The sequence below is a fragment of the Rana temporaria genome, chromosome 10 (genome assembly GCF_905171775.1).
Source record: "Rana temporaria chromosome 10, aRanTem1.1, whole genome shotgun sequence".
Taxonomy (NCBI): domain Eukaryota; kingdom Metazoa; phylum Chordata; class Amphibia; order Anura; family Ranidae; genus Rana; species Rana temporaria.
Window position 1 is genome coordinate 8048491 of NC_053498.1, and position 22772 is coordinate 8071262.

At 44.9% G+C, this 22772-nt stretch overlaps 2 protein-coding genes across 2 annotated transcripts; both read right to left on the reverse strand.

Moving 5' to 3' along the window:
• Positions 1-5449: 5449 nt before the first annotated feature.
• On the reverse strand, positions 5450-17131 carry LOC120916256 (chymotrypsin-like elastase family member 2A). Its single transcript, XM_040327128.1, has 8 exons — positions 17027-17131; positions 15508-15596; positions 13669-13766; positions 12057-12185; positions 9788-9924; positions 8727-8872; positions 7848-8000; positions 5450-5616 (listed from the first exon to the last, which is right to left on the reverse strand). Exons 1-8 carry the CDS (start codon positions 17064-17066, stop codon positions 5599-5601), a joined length of 810 nt encoding a protein of 269 aa, XP_040183062.1. The 5' UTR covers positions 17067-17131; the 3' UTR covers positions 5450-5598.
• A 1780-nt stretch (positions 17132-18911) lies between these two features.
• Positions 18912-22057, reverse strand: LOC120916153 (protein ALP1-like). Its single transcript, XM_040326972.1, has 3 exons — positions 22022-22057; positions 21049-21150; positions 18912-19791 (listed from the first exon to the last, which is right to left on the reverse strand). The coding sequence occupies exons 1-3, from the start codon at positions 22033-22035 to the stop codon at positions 18912-18914; spliced, it is 996 nt and encodes a 331-aa protein (XP_040182906.1). The 5' UTR covers positions 22036-22057.
• Between the last annotated feature and the right edge of the window lie 715 nt (positions 22058-22772).

A 22772-nucleotide genomic window follows, 5' to 3' on the forward strand; every position in this document is an offset into this window, starting at 1 on the left:
GTCGAAAGTCGGGTTATGCTTCTGGAGCCAGGGGTACCCCAAGACCACCGAGTAGTGTGGAGACGAAATAACTTGGAAGCAGACCGACTCTCTGTGAGCGACACCAATGGCTATCCCCACTGGAAGGGTCTCATGAGTCACGTGTGACGGCTGGAGGGGTCTGCCGTCTATCGCCTCTAGAGCCAGCGGGGAACCTCGAGCCTGTAGAGGAATGGAATTGGCGGCAGCGAACTCACCATCAATGAAAAAACCACCAGCACCAGAGTCCACCAACGCCTGGGTCGTCACCGAGCCCCCGACCCAGGAGAGGACAACAGTGATCAGTGGTTTATCAACACGGGAAACCGGGGACGAGGAGACTCCACCCAAGATCTGCCCCCGACAGGATCTCAGGTGCGAGCGTTTCCCGGACGGTTCGGACATGCCAACCGAAAATGCCCACCGAGACCACAGTACATGCATCGGCCCTCGCGTCTCCGGAGTACCCTCTCCCCCTCGGACAGGCGAGCAAACCCCAGCTGCATGGGTTCACCCCCAGACAAGTCAACACCAGGAGGCGTGGGAGGAGAGGGAGGCACGGGTGGGACAGCAAAAGTAGGCGCCAAACTGTTAGGAGGCCTCCGCAGGCGCTCCTTAAAGGAAGGTCTCTCCCTGAGTCTGGTGTCAATCAAAATCAGGAAAGAAATAAGAGCCTCGAGCTCCACTGGTAGGTCCTTAGCTGCAACCTCATCCTTCAAGGCATCCGAGAGACCATGAGAGAAAGCAGCGACCAGAGCCTCATTATTCCAACCTACCTCTGCTGCCAGGGTACGAAACTCAATGGCGTATTCGGCTACGGATCGTGAACCCTGTCTGACGGACATAAGGAGCTTCGCAGCAGAGGCGGCGCGAGCCGGCACATCGAATACCTTCCGAAGAGAAGCAACAAAACCGGAAAACTCGGCAACCACCGGATTGTTGTTCTCCCATAAAGGGCTGGCCCAGGCCAAGGCCTTGTCCGAGAGCAGCGAGATCAAGAAGCCCACCTTTGATCTCTCAGTGGGAAAGGCATGTGGCAGCAACTCGAAATAAATGCCCACTTGGTTAAGGAAACCTCGGCACTGAGTTGGCTCTCCCCCAAATCGTTGTGGAAGGGGGGCAGAACCGGACATACCCCGAAACACCGCAGGCGCAACATCAGGTGTCGGGGTAGACTCTGGCGCAACAACCGGAGCGGCAGTAGGAGCGGGCCCAGGAGCGACAACCGACCCATCGGCAACGGGAGCGACATGAGCCGTGCGTTCAAGCAGGGTTTGCAACGCCACGGCGAACTGACCCAACAGGGACTCCAGCTGATCAAGTCTGGCAACCAGCGTGGGTAGCGAGGATGGCTCTGTACCGTCAAAATTCATGGCTTGGTCCTAATGTTACGGAACCATGAACCAGACGTACAACAAGAGATAAGTGAAAATAAGAAGGCTTTATTGAAAATCAAGCTGTAAAGCAAAAGTCCAACGGATGGTGAAACCAGAGGTCAGGAACCAGAAGGGTAGTCAGACGAAGCCAGGATCAGGAACCAGCAGGGAAGTCAGACGAAGCCAGGATCAGGAACCAGCAGGGAAGTCAGACGAAGCCAGGATCAGGAACCAGCAGGGAAGTCAGACGAAGCCAGGATCAGAACCAGAAGCAGCAGCAGTCTTAGAAGCATGTGCACACAGGAGGACCAAGCAAGGAACTGAAGTCACAGACCTCCTATATATGTGAGCCAGGCATCCAGCTCCTCCCAGTGGGAAGGAGGAGCCGCAGGGTGGGAGGCTACAAGAGACCTAGAAACCAAGATGGCCGCCAGCACATGTCAAACGAAGGAGACAGGAGAGAGGTAAGACCATGACAGTGTTACACTTGGGAGCAGGACTGTTTCCCTATCATCACACCTGAATCTGCAGTTCTCCCTTCTTCTTCAACTTTACTTTCCTCACCACAAGTTTTACTGTTTTTACCCGGCTGGGTAATAAAGAGCACAGCAAAGAGCACCTGTCGTGGACATCCCTTTACTTCTACTATATGCAATGCGCATCATTCATCCCTAGGAATTCGGAGGAGCCGTGAGGTAATGTGCCGCCCAAAAATCCAGCAGCTCCACTGGGGGTAATGCTACATGTGGGGGGCTCGTCCGGGATTGGCTGTTACCTCAAAATACCCGAATTCAGAAGTTTAATCTACAATTGATTCAAGGAATTGTCATGTGTTAAAATGTGCATGGTGAGGAAGGAGTTAACGTCGCCATTGAAGCTGGGCACACGTGCAGCGAAGCCATGTGTGCCTGCCACGTGTGAAGAAAATAACTCAGGTGGGAGGAGTTACCCACCCCTGAGATGCAGGCTGAGTTTGGCGCCAAAGGACAGAGTGATTGCCCACCCACGAGAGAAGGTCGTGCGAACATGTCTGTGCCATCAACGCCATTTGCAAAGCTGCGACCCCCAATGTCTGTGACGGGAGTCAACGCGATGTCTGCTGCTGCTGGAGTCCCCCTGACAGATACCGGAATTCAAAAGCGGACCCAGGGGAAGTTTGTTCTGTTTTCCAGCTGTAGCATGGAGACCCTCGAACTTTCCTGCCCCCCATGTTTGGAGCTGGCCGTACGCCTTTTGCCTTTTGCCAGATGCAAGAGATGCCGGAGTTACCTATTCCAAGTGGAACCACCGACGGAGTCTCCCCGGGAGTACAAGGTGGACTGGATCACTGGGACTGTGACCGCGGAGGAGGAGGCCCCATGGCCGGAATCCTCCCCAACTACAGTAGTTGCTGATCTGGAGGTGGTGACCGTCTCATCCACGCTTACCCTGTCATCGGCTGCTACCCCAACCATATTACCGGAGGTAAGCGATGTGGATGAAAAAAAGTGCGTGCCTAGTGTGGAAGCGGGTGCCGAACCGGAGACAACACCAACCAATGTGGTCTCTGTGTGGCACGCTGTCGCTGCGATGGGCCCCGCTCAGGCTTACCACGGCTGTGGTCGAGGCCTGCCTGTGAGTAAGAGTGATGCAGCCAGTGTTTTTGCTGGAGGGCGTACATGCCCGCCCGCAGAGGAATGTGATACATTGGACTTGGACTCTTTGACGATAGGGATGATCGATGGTTCGAACTGGAGTTTCCCAAGTTGCATGGGGGTAAAAGCTTCCGAGCCAACAAGTCCTGTAGACGCAAGAAGCGCTCTGGCCATGCCGCACCACTTGCAGGGCTTCCCCAGTTAACATGGGAAGTTTGAGTGCCAAACATCAGTGTCGCTAACCCTATGCCTGCTCTTCTGCCTATATTGAAGAGAGCGCCTGACGCTATCGTACTACAAGGCCCTGGATACCCCCCGTTCCTTGCTGAAACTGGCCCGCCTACAGCGCATTTTTATGAGAAAGGTGGCCACTGATTACGGGTGGGAATATCCTTATGTATCACCAGCCCTCATGTCCGTGATTGAGCAAAAGCGAGAGGACTGGTACAAGGGTGCAGTTTGGGAGTATTTGAATGAACCAAAGTCTGACCGTAATACGGAGTATGCATTCATCTGTGTTGGTCATCGGTTCAAGAGACTGGAGCCCTGGCCGGTACATTTTCAGCCATAGAGTGGTCCTTAAATGTCCTGGGAAAGTGGATCAAGTTTTCTCTGTTACCACTACAAATCACCAAGGGGACTTTATCACTCTGCCGGATCCGAGGTTCTACAAGTAGGCCTCATGCCTGCGTTGTCACCTTTATTTTTCACTCTAAAGAAGTTACGGACAAGAACTGTTGCCCCTTTCCAGTTTTTGTTTTCATTCCACCGGATCCACACTTTGTTGTTTGTGTTAGGAGTTCGGAAGAGCCGTGAGGTAATGTGCCGCCCAAAAATCCAGCAGCTTCACTGGGGGTAATACTACATGTGGGGGATCGTCCGGGATTGGCTGTTACCTCAAAATACCCGGATTCAGAAGTTTAATCTACAATTGATTCAAGGAATTGTCGTGTGTTAAAATGTGCATGGTGAGGAAGGAGTTAACGCCACCATTGAAGCTGGGCATCATCCACCCCTAGGAATTCGGGGGAGTCATGAGGTAAATGTGCCACCCAAAACAACCATCAGCTCCTCCGGGGGTTTGATTCCTCAACTGGAACAAAGCAGAGTTCCCCCGGCTCAATCAACTTCAATTGCTAGGGGCGACAACTGGCAGGTTAACCGTGAACAGGTGATCCCGGACGAGCCCCCAAATGTAGCCATGCCCCCGCAGGGGTTGCTGGATATTGTGGTTCAACCTTCACCCTGCCCAGCCCGGAATCCATCTCTCAGGCACTCAGAGACAGTCCATAAGCTTTGTTTTTTGTTTTTTTAGTTTTGGAGGGGATTGAACTTGGATGGGAATGGGAAATTATGGGATGCCCAGAAAGATTCAGTATAACTTGTATGGGACTTCTATATACACTTCTGTATATACACTCCAGCACAACTCTTGCTTAAGACCTCTTTTCCTTCACTCCTCCAGCACTTCACTTTCCTAGCCCAGCTAGCACCACATGGTAAGGCCTAACACTAACTCAGCTAGACCTCAGTGAATTGCCTTTTGCCTTTTGCCGGCAGGGGCCCCCAGGGCCTTATGATGTAGAAATATTTCCAGTGCTAACTGTCCTCAACTCGGCTACTGATCCCAGTAAACCCTCTTCAAGGTGGCCCGTGGGCCCCCGACAGCCTCAGCGCACTCTTACTCCATGTCTTCCACCTGACAACTCCCCCCCTCCAAGCTGGGCTGACCCTGGGAATTCGTGGAGGCTGGCCCCCTGCCAATCCAAGTTGGGGATTGGTCAGGGCTCCCCGAAACACCCAAGGCAGCCCCACCTATCCTCTCCTCCTCTCTTTCTAGCACCTTCTAGAAAGAAGAGGGAGGTGACAGTGATGCTACCTGTGAGTCACCCAACCCTGCCCTGAGCCACTCCCAGCCCAGAATGAAAACAAAGAGGCCTAGCCACCAGCTAGGCCTGTCTAAGTTTCCTATGCTATCGAAAAATCGAACCTCTAGCACCTACCTAACTAGAAGGTTCTACACGTGTAATAATAATAATAGTGTGTGACTGTGGGGGGAGGGGACATTAGAGTGTAAGCTCCTCTGGTACAGAGACTGATATGAATGGCTCAGTGATCTCTGTACAGCACTGCGGTATATGTCAGCGATATATAAAAGTATAGTAATAGTGTGTGACTGTGGGGGGGGGGGATATGAGTGTAAGCTCCTCTAGTGCAGAGACTGATGTGACTGTGGGGGGGGACATTAGAGTGTAAGCTCCTCTGTACAGAGACTGATGTGACTGTGGGGGGGACATTAGAGTGTAAGCTCCTCTGTACAGAGACTGATGTGACTGGCTCAGTGTTCTCTGTACAGCGCTGCGGTATATGTCAGAGCTATAGTGTATAGCAGCTAGGATACATATTGAGCAGACACAAAACTGAATGATAGCAGGAAAATAACTTTATTGCTCCAGAACAGGAAAACAGTATTTTTTCTGGAAAAGCCAAAAAATTAAATGAAGGAACTCCGCATCGAACGATCAGGAATCCTCAGAATATCAGGCAGACTCCCGGATCGCAGATCAGCTTTAGTTGGATGCGATGGTCTGAGAGAAAATCAGGAGAGAACAAGAAAATTTTAAAATTTACATTTTATATATTTTTGTTCATTTTTATTATAATTTTAATATAAGAAAGCGCTATCTGTTCTCCTGATGAAGCAGAAGCCGCATGAAACGCGTAGACAGACAGAGCCAATTTGCACACTTTTCTTTGGATGAGGGGATTTTTTTTGTAACTGGTTTTAAATTGTATATGTCATAAAACAGCTTTTAATTAAATATTCGTTTCCCACCAATTGCTGTTTATATACCACTGGTAGGGCATATTTAACTCCTTCCTGACCGGCCTATGGACAAATGATGGCCGAGCAGGAGCTCTGCCATTCCAGGTAGACGTGACATCTCCCAGTCACGCACTTCGCGCATGCCCTTGGGACCACACTGTCTGTCACCAGACACATCGTATGATAGATCATTGTACCGGGCCGGCCCCAGTACCATGTGATTACTGTGACCAATCATAGCAATCATATGACAGTTGTGCACAATGAATGGCTTTCATTCATTGTGTTAGTACTGGTATCGGTACTCGTGCTTGCAGATTAAAAAAAAAACGGTATTGGTGCAACCCTATTGTGTACTATTGTGATAGCTGCGATTGGCCACAGCCATCACATGGTACAGATGCACTGTGATTGGCCCTGTCTGAAAAATCACAGAGATCATCACAATAGTAAACCAAATCACAGAGATCGTCACAATAGTTTGTCATGATCTCTGTGGTTTGGTCTACTATTGTGATGATCGTTGTGATTTGGTCAGACAGGGCCAATCACGGCGGGCCGGTAACGGGTCCCCAAAATCCGGGAGATCAGGCGCAAAAAGGTGACTCGAGTATAAGCCGAGGGGGGCATTTTCAGCACCAAAAAATGTGCTGAAAAACTCGGCTTATACTCGAGTATATAAGGTATTATTAATTTGTTATGTTCCATTTGTTTATAACGGCATTCGTTATTTCATATTTTTGGATAAATTCGTATTTGTTACATTTTCTAACAGACAAATTTGAAAGGAAGTTCCAATGCCTATAATTTAACCACTTAAGGACCGCCTCCTGCACATATACGTTGGCAGAATGGCACGGCTGGGCACAAGCACGTACCTGTACGTCTTCTTTAAGTGCCCAGCTTCATGACCGCGGCCGCGGGACCCGCGGACCCGATCGCCGCCGGAGTCCCGCGATCGGTCCCCGGAGCTGAAGAACGGGGAGAGGTGAGTGTAAACACAGCTTCCCCGTTCTTCACTGTGGCGCTGTCATTGATCGTATGTTCCCTGATATAGGGAAAGACGATCAATGACGTCACACGTCCAGCCCCGCCCCCCTACAGTTAGAAACACAGCTGAGGTCACACTTAACCCCTTCAGCGCCCCCTAGTGGTTAACTCCCAAACTGCAATTGTCATTTTCACAGTAAACAATGCAATTATATAGCATTTTTTGCTGTGAAAATGACAATGATTCCAAAAATGTGTCAAAATTGTCCGAAGTGTCCGCCGTAATGCTGCAGTCACAAAAAAAATTGCTGATCGCCATCAGTAGTAAAAAAAAAATATTAATAAAAATGCAATAAAACTATCCCCTATTTGCGCTATAAATTTCGCGCAAACCAATCGATAAGCGCTTATTGCGATTTTTTTTACCAAAAATAGGTACAAGAAAACGTATCGGCCTAAACTGAGAAAAGAAAATGTTTTTTTATATCTTTTTTGGAGATATTTATTATAGCAAAAAGTTTAAAATATTGTTGTTTTTTTTTCAAAATTGTCGCACTATTATTGTTATAGCGCAAAAAATAAAAACCGCAGAGGTGATCAAATACCACCAAAAGAAAGCTCTATTTGTGGAAAAAAAAGGACGCCAATTTTGTTTGGGAGCCACGTCGCACGACCACGCAATTGTCAGTTAAAGCGACGCAGTGCCGAATCGCAACAACTGGCCAGGTCCTTTACCTGCGTAATGGTCCAGGTCTTAAGTGGTTAATAGTTGGTTATATTAGTTAATACAGTTTTTTTCTATAGTCTGCGCCATCTAGTGGCAAAAATGTAGTATGTTTTCCTAAAACAGCTCAATCAGGAAAAATACCCCATTGTTACCACTAGATGGCACCACTGATCCTAGGAAATAAACGTATTAAGCAAAATGATGTTGAAGATTCGAATGACTGCTGATTTTTTATTGATTTTTTATACATGGACCCTTTAGTGTTAGGTACTGACCGTGCTGATCCAGCTGTTATAGTCGGAGACTCTGGTGAAGACGGAGGGCTTCTTGTAGTAGTTACATCCCAGAGACGATCCGAAGCTAACGACACCGTGAAGCTCCCAGCCGCCCTGAGAATTCTGGCAGTTCAGGGGTCCGCCGGAGTCACCCTGCCGGGAAAATAAAGTTCAAGCGTTGACACGGGAGAGAAGGACGATATTATGGAGCCCATCAAAATGGGGGACAGTCATGAAAAAAGAGTCATAAGGGAGGAGGTTCTGCGTCCACATCCTGAGTGTCGGGGGTCTTTCTGTCTGAGCAAAGGGCCAATTCACTGGCCAGACTCTCACCATTGGGAGTAGAAATTGTTTTGGCATCAATAGGAGTATCTTTGGTAATAGGGGGAGGAATAGTGCCCCATTGTTGGTGTCAGTGGGAGGAATAGTACCCCATTATCGGTGTCAGTGGAAGGAATAAAGCCCCATTGTTGGTGTCAGTGCAAGGAATAGTGCCCCATTGTTGGTGTCAGTGGACGGAATAGTGCCCCATTGTTGGTGTCAGTGGACGGAATAGTGCCCGGTTGTTAATGTCAGTGGGAAAAATAATGTCCCATTATTGGTGTCAGTGAGAGGAATTGTACCCTGTTGGTGTCAGTAGAAGGAATAGTACCACATTGTTGGTGTAGCTGAAGACTTATCTCTGCAATTATTGAACCCGATTCCTCAAGTTGCAGTTGCATTGAAGGCACCTTGAAGAGTCCTTACACCGTGGTGAAGTGACCCCTCAACCAATATTATGTCCTTTATTGAGCATTCCTTAAGTGCTATATAGAACCTAAGGAATGCTAGCACTGCACGATGAGTGAGGACCATAGAGTCTTATCTGGTGGTACGTACATAGCAGGATGACACAATGCCGTCTCCTCCGGCACAGACCATGTTGTCCTTCACCGTTACTCCCCACCAGTCACGCTGAGAGCAGGTGGCGTGGTCCACAACCAGAAAAAGACCTTGCTGCAGGGCATCTGCACCAGGTCCATCGGCTAGAATAAAAAGGCAATTTCATCTTATTAACATCAGTAATAAATCTTTCTTCTTTTTATTTTGAAAATTTATTTTATTGTGTTTTTGTGCTTTTCTGTGTCAATTTCCTAATTATCTGAACATATGTCTAAAAAAAATGCTCACACAACTGGTTTGCTGCCCGTAGTTGTAACAGATAAATACAGATAAATATGGACATGGGCAGGGCTGCCAATAGGGGGGTACAGCCAACATCCCAAACCAGGCCCCACTGGGTCAGCAGGAGGGCCCGGGTTTAGCTGGAAACCAGGATGAGTCTGATTGGTTGAGAAGCCCAAATTGATCACATGCTGCTCTGCTGATTACAGGAGAGCCACAGAAACTAAAACTAGCAGCCTACCTGAGAGGGTGCTAAAAAAAGGTCTGAAGAACCCCAAACTGCATTGAGAGGGGGGGGGCTAAACACCATGCCACCCTCATTTCCCTTAAAAGCCACCAACAAGATGGTCAGATTTTAATCCCCCCCCCCCCCCAAAAAAAACAGTACATCTAGAAGGAATGCAGGGCATCCTAAACCTTAACCAGCCAGGGTCTCCATAGGACTTCTGAGTAGGTTCTCTCATGAATTATTTCACCACAAATGGTCTGGTCTGCAAAATACACATCTGTGAGGCTAGGGTTAATGACCTAGGACTGAACTCATCATAGCGAAACCTAATGCACATTCCATAATTCCTATGGTCATGGAGTTACCTTCCTAAATTGGTTACATTGACAACTAACACAACTATATTACAAGGTCAAGAAGGCTAGTAAGACCTCCTAGAAGAACTTTACAATTATATATTTTTAGAAGGAGAGGACAGTAGTTTCAGTCTATGTGATTTCCATAGTGCAAGTTACCTCTAAGTTGATTAAAACCAAGGCTCACTTACTCTGAAGGTTCCCCCAGCCGGTGACGTAGCAGCCAAAATTGTTTTCAAGGATGGCGCCAGCAGGGGGCAGGCAAGCGGGCTGGATGGTGTCGCTGAATTCTACAGGTTCTGCCAGCTTAAGGAGGGAGATGTCATTCCTAGTGGATGCAAGGGAAAGTGTTGGCTATGGAACTGTGCAATTTAAAAGGAACAGTAAAACCTTTCTTTTCTTAACCTTTACTTTCATGTAAAAGGGAAACTGATACTATGCATAATTATATATGTAATATAGTTTCCATATGTGTGTAGAACAGGAGATGGTTGACGTTGTATAAAGAAGAACATCCCTTCTATGAAGAAGCTCCTGTAGTGTAAAATCAGTTACATTCCTGTCTACGTGTGACAGCGAGTGACAGACATTTTTAAAGGTCGCCATGTGTTTGAAAAGGGTTACCTGCTCAGTTAACCACCACTAGTTATGGTAACTTTCAGTCTGTCCGTGCTTAGATAGGGCCAGGAAAACTTAAATAAAAGTTACTTTCATGAAAAAGAGCAACTGATACTATCAATAAATAAGTAAAGCAGGAACAAAGATTGTCTCTGGACAGCCGCACTCTGAACAAATTGTAGCCTTTTATTGAAAGAAGGACAGCACTACAAGTCACAGAAAAATAAAACCTGACTGCTGATGCATTTCACACTGAAACTAGTGCTTAGTCATAGCTGAATCAATAAATAAGTACATGTTGTACGTAAAAGCTTCCATATGTGTGTAGAACTTGAGACACTTGCCAGCATTCTTATTTTATGTTGGATAATGAAGAATACCCCCCCTCTCTGAAGAAGCTACCGTAGGTTAAAATCAGTTACATTCCTGTCTGGGTGTGACAGCGAGTGTCAGTTACATTCCTGTGTGGGTGTGACAGCAAGTGTCGGTTACATTCCAGTCTGGGAATGACAGCGACTGTCAGTTACATTCCTGACTGGGTGTGACAGGGAGTGTCAGTTCCATTCCTGTCTGGGCGTGACAGTGAATGTCAGTTACATTCCTGTCTTGGTGTGACAGTGAGTGTTAGTTTCATTCCTGTCTGGGTGTGACAGTGAGTGTCAGTTACATTCCTGTCTTGGTGTGACAGAGACTCTCAGTTAAATTCCTGTCTGGGCGTGACAGCGACTGTCAGTTAAATTCCTGTCTGGGAATGACAGCGACTGTCAGTTACATTCCTGTCTGGGCGTGACAGTGAGTGTCAGTTACATTCATGTCTTGGTGTGACAGAGACTCTCAGTTAAATTCCTGTCTGGGCGTGACAGCGACTGTCAGTTACATTCCTGTCTGGGAATGACAGCGACTGTCAGTAAGAGCCGGTTCACACTGGGGCGATCCGACTTCCAGCGCGACTTCCAGAGGCGATTCCAACACGACTTGAATGTGAACCACAGGGCGATCTGCGGAGATTTACAACACGACTTGAAGTCGTCTCCAGGACAGGAGACATTCCAGTGGCCAATAAAACAACAATCAGCTCTGGGAGAGGGAGGGGGAGGGAGGGGGGCAGGAGAGATTTGCCTGAGAAATGTATGTTATCTTCCTGGAAAGTAGCTTCAGATAAGACAGTGATCCGACTTCTGAGGCGACTTCCATTGAAATCAATGGGTACAAATCGCCTACAAGTCGGATTGAAGTAGTACAGGAACCTTTTCTGAAGTCGGATCGCCTTGAGTCGTGTGTATTAACACTGCTCCCATTCACTTCCATTGTTTTTCTCTACAGCACGACTTGGGACGACTTGAGGCGACATGAAGTCGGATCGCAAGTCGCCCCAGTGTGAACCGGCTCTTACATTCCTGTCTGGGTGTGACAGCAAGTGTCAGTTACATTCCTGTCTGGGTGTGAGTGTCAGTTACATTCATGTCTGAGTGTGACAGCAAGTGTCAGTTACATTCCTGTCTGGGGATGACAGCCACTGTCAGTTACATTCCTGCCTGGGTGTGATAGCGAGTGTCAGATACATTCCTGTCTGGGCATGACAGCGAGTGTCAGTTACATTCCTGTCTGGGTGTGACAGTGAGTGTCAGTTTCATACCTGTCTGGGTGTGAAAGTGAGTGTCAGTTACATTCCTGTCTGAGTGTGACAGTGAGTGTGAGTTTCATTCCTGTCTGGGTGTGACAGAGAGTGTCAGTTACATTCCTGTCTGGGTGTGACAGAGAGTGTCAGTTACATTCCTGTCTGGGTGTGACAGAGAGTGTCAGTTACACAGCATTCTTTGTGTCTGTTGTGTAGGAGGTTACCCGTTGGATAGAACATTGGGGTTCCATCTGGGATGGTTAATGAGCTTGGTGACGCTGACGGTCTTGACGTTGGATTCGGCCTGTCTCAGGAAGTGTCTTCCGAGCTGAACTCTGTACACTCTGGAGGTGCTGTAAGTAAAGAAATTATGAGATACATTAGAGGTGTGACGTAGCTGGTCGGGCATCACATGCAGAGTTTTGTGGCAGTGAAGAATCTGCACTCATTTACCCTTTCCACCTGGTATCAGTTGGTCATATAGACTCCCCTTGGCCCCATAGACTCCCCGAGGGGCCATGGGCTGAGGTTCCTCCCCTGGGCGCCATAACAGAGGCCTCCACAGTCAGGCCCCTGGCCTAACTAGCACCAGCAGTAGTCTGCCCCATACCTTCCTCATGTCTTAGGGCAATGGACCCCAAAAGTGGAGCTTTCCCACAAGGTTTTGTTTCCAGAAGACGTTGTCATTAGGGCAGGCGCCTCCAAACTATGGCCTGGGGGGCCACATCTGACCCTATACAAAATTGTATCCGGCCAGTGGTTAGGGTCAATAGTGTATCCTTAAAGCGGATGTGCCATGGGAACAAAATATTAAAAGTCAGCAGCTACAAATACTGCAGCTGCTGACTTTTAATATTAGGACACTTACCTGTCCTGGAGTCCAGCGCCGATCGCAGCAGAGCACGAGCGATCGCTCGTCACTCTGCTGCTCCCCCCGCCATCCACGCTGAGGGAACCAGGAAGTGAAGCGCTGCGGCTTCACTGCCCGGTTCCCTACGGCGCATGCGCGAGTCGCGCTGCGCCCGCCGATTGGCTCACACGCTGTGTGCTGGGAGCCGAGTGTTCCCAGCACACAACGGGCGACAGACGGGATGTGACGGAATGCCCGTCTTTCGCCCGTAGCGTGTAGCCGGAAGTGGGTGCAAATACCTGTCTTTAGACAGGTGTCTGCACCCCCCTCCCCCCTGAAAGGTGTCAAATGTGACACCGGAGGGGGGGAGGGTTCCGATCAGCGGGACTCCACTTTAGGGTGGAGGACCGCTTTAATGTGCACAGCTTGAGGATTAAAGTCAGTAGAGGCTGCCTGTTATAACCTGATGTAAGGATAACTGATGGGATCCCTGATGTCATGGGAGGGTAAGATAGCCCCCACCCATCTCCATACCATAGCAGGGCGGAAGCAACGTCAAAACGTCACTTCCGCCCGTACCTCTTAAAAGGCAGCAACTGTCAGTTACATTCCTGTCTGGGTGTGACAGGGAGTGTCAGTTACATTGCTGTCTGGGCGTGACAGTGAGTGTCAGTTACATTCCTGTCTGGGCGTGACAGGGAGTGTTAGTTTCATTCCTGTCTGGGTGTGACAGTGAGTGTCAGTTACAATCCTGTCTGGGCGTGACAGTGAGTGTCAGTTTCATTCCTGTCTGGGTGTGACAGTGAGTGTTAGTTTCATTCCTGTCTGGGTGTGACAGTGAGTGTTAGTTTCATTCCTGTCTGGGAGTGACAGTGAGTGTCAGTTACATTCCTGTCTGGGAATGACAGCCAGCGACTGTGAACCCGGCCTATGTCATGCAAAAGTGAAAACCCCTTTTATGTTGAACCACCATATCCATCACATACCTGATGCAGTGACCTGCGGTCAACACCCATTCAGATGAGATGAGAGATCCACCACAGGTGTGATACCACAATCCTCCAGAAGTGTACTGGAGTGACACCTATAAAGTAAGAAATAAAGGCGCTTTGTTAATAGTAAATACCATAGACGCCGGGAATACAGGCTAAACACAGCAAAACAGAAGCCACATACAAAGATCACTACAGTAAAACCTTTGGATTGCGGGCGTAATTCCTTCCAGAAACATGCTTGTAATCCAAAGCACTTGTATATCAAAGCATTTTTTTTTTGCATGGTATAAAAGAGAAGAGAGGCGCCTCTAAGTGTAGCAATAAGTTGCTAAATGTTGTACCTTCATTAAATGTAACCATATTGCTACATTTAGAGGCGCCTCTCTTCTTTTTTATACTCATTTGTGACATGACATTACTCTTATATCAAGACATCGCTTGTATATCAAGGCAACATTTATTAAAACATTTTGCTTGTCTTGCAAAACGCTCTCAAACCAAGTTACTCTCAAACCAAGGTTTTACTGTACTTCATTCCCGGAATTTCATTTGTTAAAAAAAAAAAAAGAACGACCAGCTTTAGATTTGGCCTGCAATAATCCCTAAAAAAAGCAAACGCGATACAGAGCGTGCGTATTCAGAGCTCACCTTTGGAGGCTGTATGATCTAAACCAAAAGTAGCCCTACCCAAATTCAATGCGACATTTAACCACCTCAGCCCCCCCCCCCCCGGAGGATTTGGCTGCCCAAAGACCAGAGCACTCTTTGCGATTCGGCGCTGCGTCGCTTTTAACTGACAATTGCACGGCCGTGCGACGTGGCTCCCAAACAAAATTGATGTCATTTTTTTCCCCCACAAATAGAGCTTTCTTGGTATTTGGTATTTGGTATTTGATCACCTCTGCGGTTTTTATTTTTTGCGCCATAAACAAAAATAGAGCGACCATTTTATAAAAAAAGCTAAATATTTTTTACTTTTTGCTATAATAAATATCCCCAAAAATATATATAAAAAAAATATGTTTTTTCCCTCCGGTAAGGGTCCTTATTGCGATTTTTTTGTAGAAGAATAAAATAAAATAATAAAATAAATAAAATAAAATACACACTAATAAGCAAAAATGTAAAAACTTTATCTGGAACTATGAAGCCATAAACTCGAAAAAAAAAAAAAATAAAATAAAATAATAAAATAAATTAAATAAAATACACACTAAAAAGCTAAAATTTAAAAACTTTTATCTGGAACTACGAAGCCATAAACTCGAAAAAAATTAAAATAAAATAATAAAATAAATTAAATAAAATACACACTAAAAAGCTCAAATTTAAAAACTTTTATCTGGAACTATGAAGCTATAAACTCGAAAAAAATAATAATAAATAAAATAAAATAATAAAATAAATAAAATAAAAGACACACTAATAAGCAAAAATGTAAAAACTTTATCTGGAACTATGAAGCCATAAACTTGAAAAAAAAATTAATAAAATAAACTAAAAAGCAAAAAAATGTGGTAAAAAAAATCGCAATAAGGACCCTTTCACACTGGGGCTGTCACCCTTGGAAGACTTCCCTTCATCTCCTGTTTTGTAGTCAGTTGGTAGATTTGGGGTTTCCCATCGGTCAACTGACAATGGTCACCAGGACCAATAGAGGATCGATCTACCCAATGGGGACAATACAATGTGTTGGCTATGATTACACCTTAATCAATTATAATGAATAGATGGATATTTTTTAATGAACAAAACGTAACAAACATTTTACCGGTCAATAGAAAAGTCCCAATAATGTAACCTTTGAGTGTAAATAGATCTGCTGCTTACCTGCCAAGGCCAACTGTGTGGCACGGCGTCCTCGCCATTTACCACCCTGGATGTGGCCGGCTTGTAGGTGGGAACACCACAGCCATAAGCTGGATAAAAGCATAAAAGGCAAAAGATCAGCACCACAGGTCACAAAAAAAAAAAGAAAAAAATAGCAAAAAAATAAAATAAGAGTAAAATAAAAATAAAAAACCTAAAAACTTTGCCAATCAGGTGCTCGGGTCTGTTAACCGTCACCAGATTGGCTGAAACATCAGGCGCTGCAATTGGACGTCCAATCACCTATAGAAGAGGACAGGAGGAGAGGAGGGGAGAGGACCAATGCCATGGAGGACACCGCTCGCCATCAACCGCTGGCCCACCGAGACAGGGTAAGTGCCAGGCAGATGGCGAGCAGGCGGGGGGGATCACAGTGGCAGCATTGGATGGCACACTGGCACTCGAAAGAGTAAGACAAACCTTCAAATTATATAAATCAAATGCAAAACTGTGCTTAATAGCAAAAATAAATAAATATATAAAATAAAAAAATAAAAGTAAAATAAAATAAAATACACACTAAAAAGCAAAAATGTTAAAACTTTTATCTGGAACTATGAAGCCATAAACTCGAAAAAAAATTATAATAAATAAAATAAAATAATAAAATAAAATACACACTAAAAAGCAAAAATGTAAAACCTTTTATCTGGAACTACTAAGCCATAAACTTGAAAGAAATACAACAAATACATAAAATAAAATACACACTAAAAAGAAGAAATGTAAAAACTTTATCTGGAACTATGAAGCCATAAACTTGAAAAAAAAATTAACAAAATACACACTAAAAAGCAAAAAAAATTAAAAACTTTTATCTGGAACTATGAAGCCATAAACTCGAAAGAAATAAAAAAATAAAATAAAATACACACTAAAAAGCAAAAGTGTTAAAACTTTTATCTGGAACTATGAAGCCATACACTCGTAAGAGAAAGACAAACCTCCAAATTAATGCAAAACTGCGCTTAATAGCAAAAAAAAATATATATAACATAAAAAAAATAAGAGTAAAATAAAATACACACTAAAAAGCAAAAATTTTAAAACTTTAATCTGGCACTATGAAGCCATAAAGTCGAAAGAAATACAACAAATGCATAAAATAAAATACACACTAAAAAACAAAAAAATGTAAAAACTTTTATCTGGAACTATGAAGCCATAAACTCGAAAGAAAAAAAAATAAAATAAAATACACACTAAAAAGCAAAAAATTTAAAACTTTTATTTGGAACTATGAAGCCATAAACTCGCAAGAGTAAGACAAACCTCCAAATTATATAAATCAAATGCAAAACTGTGCTTAATAGTAAAATAAGAGTAAAATAAAATAAAATACACACTAAAAAGCAAAAATGTTAAAACTTTTATCTGGAACTATGAAGTATAAAACAATAAAATAATAATACATGAAAAATAAATAAATGAAAGAGTGCGTAATTTTTTAATTGCATTTCTTTTAAAAATTAAGACAAACCTCCGACAGCCAACAGCAGCAAGGCAAGTAGGGAATCCATTGTCCTCAAGTCAGACCCTCCGGACTAACAGACCTGGAGGCCTATTTATCCAAACTATTTCCATCGATCGGTTGACATTCGGAGTGCCAAATATATTACTTATCTCCTCCGAAAAAAACATATTTATTTATTCCCGCCACCCGAAATAAGTTTTATCGCAGTCCTTTATTTGCATTGGCCTTGGTGGTTGTAGAGCAAAGAGCACCGACTTTAACACATGGCCCGACTATACTTTATTTTTTATTTTTTTCTGTTTGTTTTTTTTTATCTCGTTGTTACACATCGCAATATATTTTCAGTTAATATTTTTCTTTGTTTCTTTATAAAAAAACAAAAACAAAAAAAAACCACACTGTTTATTTATTTCTAAGGCCCCATTCACACCTAGGCGTTTTTACGCCTGAAACGCACTGCTCACGAACGCGGGAGGGCAGATTTAACATTGTTTCCTATGGTGCCTGTTCACACCTGAACGCCTGAACGCCTGAACGCCTGTCGCGCGAAGCTCAAACTAGTCCCGGACCTTTTTTTGTCGCGCGAATCGCGCGACATAGGCGTTTTCGAGCGTTTTTTTTTTACCATAGAAAGTAATGGGAAACGCGCAAATTGAGCGTATCGCGCGACAGCAAGCGTTTTTACGCGCGTTTTTACGCGCGTTTTGACGCCCATACAGCTCCAAAACAAAACAGGAAATGACATATTTTTTTACAGGAACTTGTGAAATCACCATTTTACTTTACTTACAATAAAGAAAAGTCACATTTTTATCAATGGAGGCCGAATTTGATAGAACACTTTCCATGCTGGAGCCTGAAAATTTCATCAGGATGGTGAAGGAGCACCCCTGTCTTTATGACAGCAGGGCACCGGGCTACAAAATGAGGACCACCCGTTGGGACGCTTGGTGTTCAATTGGGAGCCAAATCTATGAGAACTGGGCACGGATAAATAAGTCCCATGATAGCAAAGGTAAACTCTATCAAAAAACATAACAGAAATACAAAATGCCACTAATGAAATAATGGAATGATTGTTTGTCGTTACAGTAGGCATTTATTACCGTACCAATATGCTGTTAAGTTTAAAAATGTGTCTTTACAAATATGACTATTGTGCGGTCATGCGACATGGCTTATAAACATAAATTGCGTTCTCTTCTTCCCACAAATAGAGCTTATTAATGGTGATATTTGATCCCCTCTGTGATTTTTAATAATCCAAAAATGTAGTGACATTTTTCAAAAAAAATATTATTTTACACATCTTTAATCTAAAAAAAAAAAAAATTCAATCGACCTAGCGACTACAGCGTCAGGTGGGGACGGGGGCTACACAGGACCTTACACTCTGCCTGCAGTGATCAGTAAATATATGTTCACTGCATTCATTGATACTGTGACAAGGGGATGGGGGAGTGGATTGGAGATCCAAAAGGGGATTGTGCCTACGTGTACTGGTGTCAGTGTCATCACTTCCCTCTTCCTGTGTTTACACAGGAGGAGAAAGTGACACGCAGGGGGACACATATAGAGCCACTTAACCCCCGGATGTACCCTGGGGGTCCTGATCGGACCCCCAACCCACGTCTAGGCGGTCACTTACAGGCCCTTTATTAGACCACAGAATAAATACATAAACTAAGTTTACAATTGATAGAATGTCACTAATATAAAATGGCACACAATATGATAGGGCTATTGAACCCAATGATAAAACTGTATCAAAATAAAATTAGAATGAGACTTCTTAAAACATGAATCATTTTTTATTTTTTTTCCACAAAACAGCATAGTAAAGATTATATTTCACAAAATAAGCGTGTCAAAAGCTGAAAAGTTCAATAAATTAAATGGAATTGAGCTGCCAAGGGACCTGCCCTTCAGGAGAGACAAAGTATGCCGCATACTGTTCACGGACATGTGTCCCCTGTGTGTTCCCACGTACACCAGTCCAATGAGCTCTTTCCAGAGTCTCATGGACTGGCTCCTCGTAATCTAGACCATCGCGCTGCCTGACAAAATTGTGCAAGGCACACGCCGCTTCTACAGCACTAATGGCATTTTGCATGTTGAGGACAATCGGTGTGTGGAGAACCCTCCACTTGTTCGCCAAAATTCCAAAAGCACACTCAACTACGCGGCGTGCTCTGCTAAGCCGGTAGTTGAATATGCGTTTGTCTTCGTTCAGATTATGTCCTGAATAAGGCCGAAGTAGGTGTGTGTTCAGAGCAAAAGCCTCATCACCCACAAAGACACTTGGTAGGGGAGGGCCGTTTGTGCCCGGGAGTGGACTATTTTGTGGAAGGTCCAGACCATCTGTGCGAAGTAATTGCCCAAAAGAGGAGTTCCCAAAAATCGCTGAGTCTGCACTACTTCCATAGGAACCAATGTCAATATAGGTAAAGCAATAATTGGCATCAGCCACAGCCATTAAGACGAATGAAAAGTATTTCTTATAATTGAAATACTGGCTCCCACTAGCCATGGGCTTAACAATCCTGATGTGTTTCCCATCGATCGCTCCTAGACAATTCGGAAAGTTACAGCGTTCCCAGAATACTTGGGAAATTTTTTCCCAGTCCTCTGCTGCCGGTTTTTTAAACACAATGGGTTTCAGGACTTCCCAAATGGCACTGCAGGTGTCCCGAATTATATAACTGGCAGTAGATCTTCCAATACGAAACGAGTAATGCAGACTTGCAATCGATTGTCCAGTTGATAGATACCTACAAAGAAAATAATATATATTATTTTATTTTATTTTTTACAGTGAAAATTCTAAAACTCAAATGGAAGAGTATACGGGACGCCTACGCTCGCCAGCTGAAGGCACAGCGGGAGCAGCGGCGAAGTGGGAGTGGAGCATGTTCGGTGAAAGAATACGTTCACGCAAAGGAATTGGAGTTTCTGAGACCGGTGCTGGATTTGGGGAGGTAAACCATTATCTGTACTTTGCTCGGTAAACCAAATGTTTAAAATTATTTTTGAATACATGATTTCTTATTTCAGTACTGAAAGCTGCTGGGACGAGGCTGCCACAGCTGTAGTAGACAGAGAGAGCGTGGCAGAGAGAGGGGACAGAGAGAGCGTGGCATCGGGGGATCAAGCGATGGCTACTCTGGAGCCGGAACCGCAGCACTCCGAGGCATCAAATTCTAATGCGACGAGACCACTTGCAGAGCAGTCCCCAGTTAACATCGCGCATATTGGACCTCCGCGTGCTCTGCGTAGGAGGGCTCCTGCTCCGGATCCAGCCCTGGATCGTATGTTGGACATTATGACAAACATGTCTGACCGGATGAGCAATAGATCATATGGCCAAAATGTAGCAAAATGTCTGGGGGAACTAATCGATAAAGTTCCCCCAAATCTGCAAGCGGTGGTGCTGTCCTGTACGGCTAGATACATCTCGACATTTATACCCCCGACAGAAGCTGACGATTTATCAGAGCCACCACCACCCTATGGCCCATATGCCAATAAACGGACCGAGCATGTCCCAACACCACCCACGACCCATTTCTCCCCACCACCCGTTACCCTTTGGACAGGACCACAGCTTTCCGACCAACCTCCTCGACCAACACCACCACCGACTTCTGCTCACCATCCTTTGACCACCACTCTATCTCATTTACCTCCTGTGCCAACACCTTCCACTCACACTTCTCTGAATCCTTTTCCTTATACACAACCTTCTTCTTACCACCCTCATTCTCCTTTTCCTCATCTCTCAACACCACCTGTCACATACAGTACTCTGCCTCCTACAACACTTTCTTCTTACCACCCACCACCTTCTACTTACCCTGCGTTAACGACTACACCTACATCACATTACCCACATCGACCGAGACAATCGACTTTCAGGAATGCCCCAACACGTATATATTACACATATATATATATATATATATATATATATATATATATATATATATATAATAGAGTGTATTACATTCAAAGCGCTAAATGAAAATTACCTCAGTGTTATGATAAGTCGCTCCACAGGGGGGATACAGTTGCGGAAGTAGGTGTCCATCCTCTGCAATCTGTTGATCAACAATTCCAGCAACTCATCAAAGCTGTAAAGGAAAATGAAATTTAAAATTGGCAATGGAATGGTACTAGGGTTGCCACCTTTCCGGGATTCGCCAGAACAGTTCGGGTTTGGAATCATGTGTCCGGGTTTCAGACTGCCTGACACTCTGACAGATTTTTCTGACCAGAATATGGATTTCCGGCAGGGTTAATGGCTGCAGGGGATGAAAACTTATAACCCAGCAGCCACAGATATACCAGGATGAGATGTGCTATCTGCCAAGGGGTGAGTGAGCTCACCCTCCATCGCTGTCTGACAGAAGCACCCCCCCCCCCCTTTCTCTATCCTGCCTCTTGGTGAGTACACTAGGATAAATCAGAGTTCTCACATTGGAGTCCTCTCCGTACATCAGAGATCTCGGTTTCCCCCTTAGATCATGGTTCACAGAGCATCCCTTATGTCTGAGTATCTTGAGGTCTCGCTTCAATCAGATTATGTTGGTTAACCCATACAGTGAAAGGGAAATCTGGGAGTTGATATGCAAAAGGGTGACTGTGATGTAAAGGGGGACTCTGTGCACTGTAATGTAAAGGGGGACTCTGTGCACTGTAATGTAAAGGGGGACTCTGTACACTGTAATGTAAAGGGGGACTCTGTACACTGTAATGTAAAGGGGGAACTTTGTGGACTCTAATGTAAAGGGGGAACTCTGTGCACTGCAATGGAAAGGGGACTATTTTTATTATATTCATATGATTAGAAATGTAAAATACTAACAAAATATATGTATAGTTCATAGTATTAAAAAAAATAGTTGTGCACCGCAGAAGTGTACATGTTTGACTTGAAGAAAAGGTGGCAACCCAAATGGTACAATGTAAAAAATAAATGATTCCAGATCATTTTTTACTAACCTTTTTATGGACATTCTGGTGTAGTCCAGAAATTTGTCTTCATGGTCACGGAGGTCTTGGTACATCACCCAAAATTGCCCTCTTTCTTCCCGATCAGCAATGACGGGGTGTATCCAAAATCTGCGTTGCCTCTTCCTTTTTCTCTGCCTCTCGTTTACAAGATATTGGCTAGCAGTGGCTGCTGCCATGAACAAAGCCATCTCGTCATCACTCATTTTCACAATGGAGTCAGAAGCACAAGGATGACCCGGAAGAGGAATTATCACCCAGGAAGAGGAAAAAAAAACCTTTCACATAGCAACAAATGATGAAAGAGGTGATCTATTTTACTATTGGTCAAAAAAAAAAAAAAAAAACGCTGGACGTCGCTCTGCGCAAACGCGCGCAAACGCGCACAAACGCGCGCAAACGCGCACCAAAACGCGCGAAAAAACCGCGCGTAAAAACGCCTGTAACGCCTACGCCTAGGTGTGAATGCAGCCTTACATTGGTGATCAGTGGGAAGAATATCCCTTACATTGGTGATCAGTGGGAAGAATGTTCCTTACATTGGTGATCAGTGAGAAGAATGTTCCTTACATTGGTGATCAGTGGGAAGAATGCTCCTTACATTGGTGATCAGTGGGAAGAATGTCCCTTACATTGGTGATCAGTGGGAAGAATGTTCCTTACATTGGTGATCAGTGAGAAAAATGTCCCTTACATTGGTGATCAGTGGGAAGAATGTCCCTTACATTGGTGATCAGTGAGA

Excerpts from the sequence above, each read along its gene's own strand:
- LOC120916256 (XM_040327128.1), bottom strand. The coding sequence starts at position 17,066 with ATGGATTCCCTACTTGCCTTGCTGCTGTTGGCTGTCGGAG. Across the intron at positions 8,873-9,787 it reads CGGCTGGGGGAACCTTCAGA|CCGATGGACCTGGTGCAGAT; the intron begins GTAAGTGAGCCT and ends TTTTTATTCTAG. Across the intron at positions 8,001-8,726 it reads GCATTGTGTCATCCTGCTAT|GGTGACTCCGGCGGACCCCT; the intron begins GTACGTACCACC and ends TTTTCCCGGCAG.
- LOC120916153 (XM_040326972.1), bottom strand. Across the intron at positions 19,792-21,048 it reads CGACTTATCATAACACTGAG|GTATCTATCAACTGGACAAT; the intron begins GTAATTTTCATT and ends TTTTCTTTGTAG.